The sequence below is a fragment of the Triticum aestivum genome, chromosome 5B (assembly GCF_018294505.1).
Source record: "Triticum aestivum cultivar Chinese Spring chromosome 5B, IWGSC CS RefSeq v2.1, whole genome shotgun sequence".
Lineage (NCBI taxonomy): Eukaryota > Viridiplantae > Streptophyta > Magnoliopsida > Poales > Poaceae > Triticum > Triticum aestivum.
In genome coordinates, this window is record NC_057807.1 from 531904750 (window position 1) to 531913239 (window position 8490).

General features: G+C 47.5%; 1 protein-coding gene across 1 annotated transcript; it reads left to right on the forward strand.

Moving 5' to 3' along the window:
• Positions 1–3698: 3698 nt before the first annotated feature.
• On the forward strand, positions 3699–7521 carry LOC123112986 (uncharacterized). Its single transcript, XM_044534086.1, has one exon. The coding sequence runs from the start codon at positions 3800–3802 to the stop codon at positions 7193–7195; it is 3396 nt and encodes a 1131-aa protein (XP_044390021.1). The 5' UTR covers positions 3699–3799; the 3' UTR covers positions 7196–7521.
• The last annotated feature ends 969 nt before the right edge of the window (positions 7522–8490 follow it).

Here is an 8490-nt window from a genome sequence, read left to right on the forward strand (position 1 = left end):
AAGTCTTCCAGGAGCGATAGACCAGGATACGCAACATTTTACTACATAATAAGTCGTACCAGAAACGACTAAACAAAACGTACGACTTCAGCAGCTTGATTTGATCAGTTCAGGGATGACACTGACAGAGTTCAGGAAATGAGCAAGAGCGATACGGGGACGGGTTTAAGCCTTCCCAACAGCATCCAGGCGAGGCACACAACAGAATCCAGCACGAGCTCATACTTCATTTGAGCGGGACACGTGTCGGGCAGGGGCAGGCCCACGATCTCGGTTGACAAAACGCAGGAAGTACCACCTTGTTGGTGAAATATTCAGGGGCATGGGAGTCTCTGAGTAGAGAAGCGACGATAGCAGACAGACTGCACTACTGCTTGTTCTGAAAACTTAAGCCTGTTGAAACAACAACAGAAGACACAATGAGCACATACAAGTCCCGGCTAAACAGAATTGAACCAGCATATTCAACTTGCTCTGTTTATTCTAGTGCTCAGAGGATGTGCTATTAACATGAAGCCATTCAGAAGATATAACTTATCATTCCACAATTTCTCTGGACCTCAAAGCAACTACAGAGCACCAAGTTCGAAAACCTCAATAAAGTGCTCCTGCATTCAGCAACCTGCTGGGTTTTAATAATAAACCAGGCATTATCCTCCTACTTAAAAGCATAGGCATGCACCTGTAGTTGTTGCCCCAGGGGATGCAGTCACCATGTATACTGTTAGGTGCTGATCACCAGCAGCCTAAACAACCGATCAAGATGCGACATTGTGGATGAAAGGTACGGTACGGTGCCATAATGGCACACAAGACAAGTGATGTAGAAATGGTGCATGTATTTCTGCTTTGGCCTAGGTTTACATTTTCATTGAAATATATAGGTGCGTCTTTTGCATTTCTAACTTCACCAAATGGTTGAATATCTAGTTTTCCAAATTTAAGTACTAGTTTGTGATTTACTTTCCTAGAATAACAATACAGTTTTCCAACTGTCACACATGCAGACTACATAAACAATATAACAGTAAAAAGTGGTAGTAATACTTACGTTCACAAGCGTCCTCCTTCTCCTCAATGTTTATTAGTTCCAAATGTACTCCATGATAAGCAAGGACCGTCAATAATTGGTGAATCCTTTTATCGTCTTTCACATGATTGATTTTGACTGACTTGAGATGTTTTGACACCAAAAATTGTTCCGTTGGCTTGTAGATTTCACTCGTTTCAATGTGAAATTCCTGTTAAAAACAAAATAATTAACTGAAAGGAATAAGCAGTACATGGCAATTTCAAAGATAAGGCATCATACATGAAAAAAATTATACCTCAGAGCGACTAGCAAGTTCAAGCGTAAGCCTCTGTAGAATTGGTGAGTGCTGGAGAAAGTAAACTAGTCCACAGAAGTTAGCAGCCATACACCAGTCACCGAGCAACAATGTTTTTACCTTGCTAAACATAGGGGACCATTTTATATCATTTCTGAAGATCTGGGCAAAGTGAAAAAAAAGAGAATAATTGAAAGTCTTAATTGAAGTATATGATTTAGTAATACTGAAATGAATTACAAGCATTCAACAAATTCTAAATTTGAGTAACTATGCACAATCAATAAAGCGATTTATACCCTGGACCGGATTTTAGAATCATATTTAATTAAGGCGCACCATTTAAGTGTCACACAAATTGAGATGGCTCCCAGATTAATCTGAATCATATGCTTTTGCATAGTACAATGTAAGTACCAAGTAGCCTCACATGCATACTATATGCATAATGCCTTTCTCATGAACAAACTATATATAGGGGCTATCTTCATAGAAACATGATGGCTGCCCCTTGCAGTTCAGGCATCCAGAGTGGCAGAGTTAACAACAGCTGGCTAGATTTGCAAACCACTTTCCTGCCTCTTTTTTCCCCTCTATTTTTTTTTACATCGGCTCAGAATCAGTTTTGCTTAGTTTAGCTCCATTTGCTAGAGTTGTTTTGGGGTTTTGGGTTTGAGGTCTTGTAAGTTATGAGCCTTCTCGGCATTCTTCTCGTAATCAAAATGGTGCATGTTCAAGAAAATAGAAAACATATGATTAAAACGAGTGAGTTGGTGACAAACATGCAATACACACCAGAAACCAGTTTAATATGCTCCGACTGACTAATACGCTGATGCAAAGATGAATTGAAGGAGTCAGCAAAACAAAGATATCGATAGGAAAAAAAAGCACAAGCATACCATAGACTTTTGGGTTATCAGCTCTAAATTCGTAGCGCCTGATAAACCTTGGAGAAGCACACAATCATCTATACCATAGCACTCCACACATGACTCAAGACCACAGTCCCCGTTAGAACTATTTCTACAATTATCTCTGCAGTAGGGTCCAGCGTTGATAAATGCCGTTACCAATGATGGCAGACTCTCAAGCAACGGAGTCCAACCCACACAGTCGTCTAGTTCCAAGATAACCAGACCTGGTGCAGAAATAACAAACCAGGTTTCCATTGGGAAAAACACCTGTATCTCTCATCGTCATATGTTGTAGAGATTTTAGGAAAACAGTCCGGATGTTGATTATACAGTCTTGAATGTCCAACACCTCCAGTAACTGACAGCCCAAAACATCAAGAGAGAAATCCTCAAACTGGACACAATAAAGAATTAAGCTTGTCAAGTGCTGAGAGATGAGAGTTCCAGCAAGTATCCTCAAAGGACGATACATGGCTATTTCAAATCGAAGAACCCTCGCTTTGCATGACACAGCATAACGGAGCCACAGCTCAAAGTATTGCTGAATCTCCTCCTCGTCGCAATCATGGTGATCATCACGAAAAAGGATCTCACATTCACGCAGAGGAGTTGGGTCGCGGTATTGGAGAAGGCTGTGAACAAAATGGCTCAAGTCCTGCCCAAACTGGTAGGTCCCAGCGTAGGCGTCGAGGCGAATGGCCGGCACGGACTTCCAGAGGGTGCGCCAGCGGGTGGCGAGCACGCACGTCTGCACGGCCTGGCGCGAGGGCAGGAACGACAGCACCAGCTGGATCAATTTGTCCGGCAGCGTGCTTAGGCGGTCCTCGCTCTCAGCCACATCGGCTTGCTTGCTGCAGAGCCTCTCGGCCATTCCGTCGAACAGGTGGTGTCCCGCCCAGAAGCTGCCGATGGTGGCAGACACAGAATGAGCAAACAGGCGGCAAGGATGGGCAAAAAAGCCAAGATTCGCACCAAGTTACCTCTGGTCGCCGCCGCGCAGGAGGCCGTCCGATGGAGTGCTCCCGCTCCTCAGCAGCGGCGGGTTTGCTCTGCACTCCGGGTCGCGACGTGAGCAGAGCGCTCACTCCCCTAACCCATCTCGGTTCTGGGTTCTCTGCTGGTGGGTGGGGGAGAGGAACGCGGCGGGTCAGCGGCGAACGGATATGGAGCGTCACCGCGTCGAGTCGCCTCGCCTCCCCGGCAATCGCCGTGCATTCATTTCCTCGAGCAACACGAAGCGTCGCGCAGGAAGACGAGAGGCCTACTATTTGACGCTCCGTGCGAAACGCAGCACAGGCGTACGAGTGGGCCGGCCCGTTTAAGCGTGTCCAACTTGTCTCCCCACCGCCTTACCAAATCTCTCCGGCCAGCGGTCCAACTTATATAAAAAAGAAAAAAACTCTCTCCAGCGGAGAGGAGAAAAGCCGAGAGCCAAACCGCTCCATCGTCTCGAACCTTCTCGCCTTCTCTAACCCCGCCGCCGCCGCCGCCGAACCCTAACCCTTCCTCGCCGCCGCCGATTCCGCCGCCGACCGACCCCCGCCGCCCGCCGGGATGGACGACAGCTGCGCGGTGTGCGCGGACGCGCTCGAGTGGGTGGCCTACGGGCCCTGCGGCCACCGGGAGGTGTGCTCGACCTGCGTCGTCCGCCTCCGCTTCGTGGTCGGGGACCGTCACTGCTGCATCTGCAAGACGGACTGCCCCTCCGTCTTCGTCACCAAGGCCATGGGGGACTACACGAGGGTCATCTCCGATTTCTCCGCTCTGCCCGCCGCGGCGAGCGAGGGGAAGGCGGGGGAGCACTGGTACCACGAGGATTCAAGGGCCTACTTCGACGACGCCGACCACTACAAGATGATACGGGCCATGTGCCGGCTCTCCTGCAGCGTGTGCGAAAGAATCGAGGAGGACCAGGCCGGCCAGGCGGCGCAAGCGCAAGCAAAGGGCAGAGACAGCACCTTCAAGACCATTGGCCTGCTAAGGGGGCATTTGGCCGACAAGCATGGGCTGCGCATGTGCAATCTTTGCTTGGGAGGGAGAAAGGTGTTCATCTGTCAACAGAAGCTCTACACGCAGGAACAGATGACCCGGCACACGCAAACAGGCGACACGGAGGTGGATGGTTCCGATGAGGTTGAGCGCGGCGGCTTTGCAGGGCACCCGATCTGCGAGTATTGCAAGAGGGCATTCTATGGAGATAATGAGCTTTACGAGCATATGACCAGGCAGCACTACACGTGCCACATATGTCAGAGGCGCCATCCTGGGAGCTACGATTATTTCCGCAACTACGACGATCTGGAGATGCATTTTAGGAAGGATCACTTCCTCTGCGAAGATGAAGCGTGTTTGGCCAAGAAGTTTGTTGTCTTCCAGAGCGACGCAGAGATCAACAGACACAATGCTATGGAGCACGGCGGGCGGATGACTCGTGCCCAGAGGAATGCCGCACTTCAGATACCTACCAGTTTTATGTACCAAAGGAATGAGCACGATCAAAGGCGCGGCAGAGGCAGGGGCCGTAATGATCACCATGACAGACCTGACAGGGATTTCTCATTACCTGTGGATGGCAGTGCAACTGCAGATCATGGCCTTGGAAGTCGACTTGATAGCGCAGGGGGTTCCGCGATGTTTGCTGATGAATCATTGTTCCCTCCATTGCCTGGGTCAAGTAACAAGTGTCCTGCTTCAACACAACAGGGGCTACAAGGTCTTCCTAAGACCACTCTTGCATCAAGGCTTCAACAATCTAGGAAGGGCACCGTAAAGGTACTATATTCTGGTCGGCCTCAAACTGCTCAAAATCCTGAGATGGTACCTCATGTTTCCACTTCCACCCACACATGTCCTACACCTGAGCGGGAGCGGAATGGCAGTGCAACTGCAGAGCATGGCCTTGGAAGTCGAGTCGATAGTGTTGCAGGGCCTTTACAGTCATCAAGTGTCAGTTCGGCCAGTTCTCGTCGAAGCTTAGGGAATGGTCGCGTGCTTAAACAATTGTCTTTTCCTCATCTTCAAGGCTGGGATATTCCTGATGCTAGGATGGATGCTGTTTCAGATGAAACCTCGTGTGCTCCCCTCTCAGAGCAACAATCAAGTAATACGCTGGCTCTTAATCAGAGCTCAAGGGGTTCTGAGAGGCTTGGTGATGTGTTCCTTCCATTGCCTGGGTCAAGTAACAAAGGTTCTGCTTCAACACAACAGGGGCTGCAAGCTTTTGCTAAGAACACACTTGCATCAAGGCTTGAACAACCTAGGAAGGGCACCGTGAAGGTACTAAAGTCTGGTGACGTGTTCCTTCCATTGCCTGGGTCAAGTAACAAAGGTTCTGCTTCAACACAACAGGGGCTGCAAGCTTTTGCTAAGAACACACTTGCATCAAGGCTTGAACAACCTAGGAAGGGCACCATGAAGGTACTAAAGTCTGGTCGGCCTCAAACTGCTGAAAATCCTGAGATAGTACCTCATGTTTCCACTTCCACCCAGACATGTCCTACACCTGAGCGGGAGCGGGATGGCAGTGCAACTGCAGAACATCATGGCCTTGGAAGTCTAGTTGATAGTGTTGCAGGTCCTTTACAGTCATCAAGTGTCAATTCAGCCAGTTCTGGTCAAAGCTTAGGGAATGGTGGCGTGCTCGAACAATTGTCTTTTCCTCCTCTTGGAGACCAGGATATTCCTGATGCTAGGATGGATGCTGTTCCTGAAAAAACCTCGTTTCCTCCCCTCTCAGAGCATCAATCAAAGCATGCACTGGCTGTTAATCAGAGCTTAAGGGGTTCTGCGAAGCATCAAGCAAAGCATGCACCGGCTGTTAACCAGAGCTCAAGGGATTCTGCGAGGCTTGGTGATGAATCATTATTCCCTCCATTGCCTGGGTTAAGTAACAAGGGTTCTGCTTCAACACAACAGGGGCTGCAAAGTCTTGCTGAGAACACATTTGCATCAATGCTTCAGCAACCTAGGAAGGGCGCCATGGAGGTACTGAATTCTTGTCGGTCCCAAACCGCTGAAAATCTTGAGATAGTGCCTGAATTTTCCACTTCCACCGAGGCATGGCCTACGCCTGATCAGGGGCTACATCTCTCTGGGTCTTCTCACCTTCGGATCGAACCTCAATCGACAAGAGATAATGGGCTCATGCCACCTGCCTCCAGCGGTTCAGCATGGAATTCCAGAGCTCCAAACAAGATGAAGCACTCTGTTTCTACCCCTTATCTTGTTTCTGGTGGGTCCTCTGCCCAGGCATCATCAAGTAGAGCTTATGGCAATAAAAACCAAGTGCCACCTCAAAGCAGCCAACCTTTGCCTGTTGCGGAGGATGTTCGGCAAGCGAACAATGCCCTTGTGGAAAGAATGCGTGCTGCATTTGGAATGGATGAGGATAGGTTCTCTGCGTTTAAAGAAATTGCTTGTGAATACCGTCACGGTGTCATTGGTACTTCAGAGTATCTCTCGTATGTGGAGCAGTTTGGTATATCGCATCTTGTTCCTGAGATGGCTATTTTGTTGCCTGACCCTGTGAAGCAGGCCGAACTTGCTGAGGCCTATTACGCCAACATGCGCTCTAAAAGCCTGAAAGAAAATGGCGGTTGTGAAACCATTACCTTGAAAGAGAAATTGCTTCAGGAAGGAGAGGCTGCAGTGCTTTCAAAGGATGGGTACCGATCTTCCAAGGAAAGAAACCCACTATCTGCTGGAGGTGATCCAGTTGCCATTTCAAAGGCGTCTAGCACCAGTAGGTATGTGGGCAAGGGTGGAGGAAGCAGCAGCAGCAGTAACAACAGCAAACAATCAAAGAAGACATCAAAGTTTCTCAGAGCTCGGTTGGGCGACAACTCATTGGCTATGCTTGATTTTCGTCATCCTGATGATGTGAGCCCTGAAGGAAACGTTTGGAAGAACGGTGCGGCGCACAAGCTCTTCTCCGGCAACGCAAAGAAATAGCATCATTTTGCGCAGATCTGGTTTGATGCATCCGTTCAGCAGCTGGTTGGCGGTAAAAGTGCACATTTTGTGATGTGTGTTTGGCTGCTTGGAGAAGGCGTCGTCGATGTAGAAGGTCGCTTCGTTTGAGTCTAGTTTGGTTTTGTACCGAATTTTTGCTGGTTTAAAACCTCAGAAGTGAGGATGGAACTTGAAATGGTACTGCAGTGTCATGTTCGTGGCTAGCCATAACTTTTTGCAAGTGTAGACTGTATATTGCACGAATTCTACCAATGATTTTGTCTTTCCAAAAAAAAAACATTCTATAGCAAATTTTTATTGGGTTCGCTCAGTGTTTGTGCTGATTTTTTCTTATGTACATGTGTTTATTTACATGCCACATTCAGATGAAACGTGTTTTTTTCTTATCTGTTCCACTAGCCATTTGTTCGTTCGAAGAGCTCTTCTAAGAGTACTGTTTCATATCAGTCGCCCATTGATTGAAGGTAATTTTCGCTATGCGGGAATTCTATCATGTTATTTTGAACGTGTTCAGAAGGAATAAATATGTTTTGTTTCTAATACTCTGTGTAAGGGTGCCCGCACGTATTTTGAGCCTGATTTAGACCATCACTGTGACCAACAAAATGTTAGTTGTGTGACAAAAAAAGTACACCATTCAATTCATACGGGAGAGAAGTCTCCAATAGTATAATATAGTACACATTTATTCATCTATAAAACAAACCTAGATATTGTGCTGGCTATAAATAGAACGTAGATATTTGGCTGTGATTTCTTTGATCACAGGGGCAATAAAGTCCATCTGGCTGAATCTCTTTGAGAGACGAGTTTCGTCTATATGTTTTTCAGATAACCTGGGTCTGAAATCACAGTGAACTTACGAAACCGCGAGAAAAGAAAAGAAAGAATTCATGCATGCCTGAACTTAAACCCACCAAGGTGTCAGAGGTTTGAATAAATTTGAAGCAACATATGCAAGGAACTCGAACAATCACCACAAAGCAACGAAAACAGCTTTCCAGGTGTCATCAAAGTTTACTTTATAGTCTTTAGATGCTGTTACAAAAGCTTACTAGAAAGAACAAAATCAACGTTGGACTTAAACAATTTAATCAGTTCATGCTTGAGTGCCGGACTCTGGCCGAGTTGAGGTCACCAGCAAGCGTGCAACAGGACCGCGATGGCGGGGTTTAAGCCTTCCCAACGGCATCCACGTGAGCCACATAACAGAATCAGTGGGAGCTCATACTTCATGTGAACAAACATGACGGGCAGGCGCGCGCTCTCAGCTG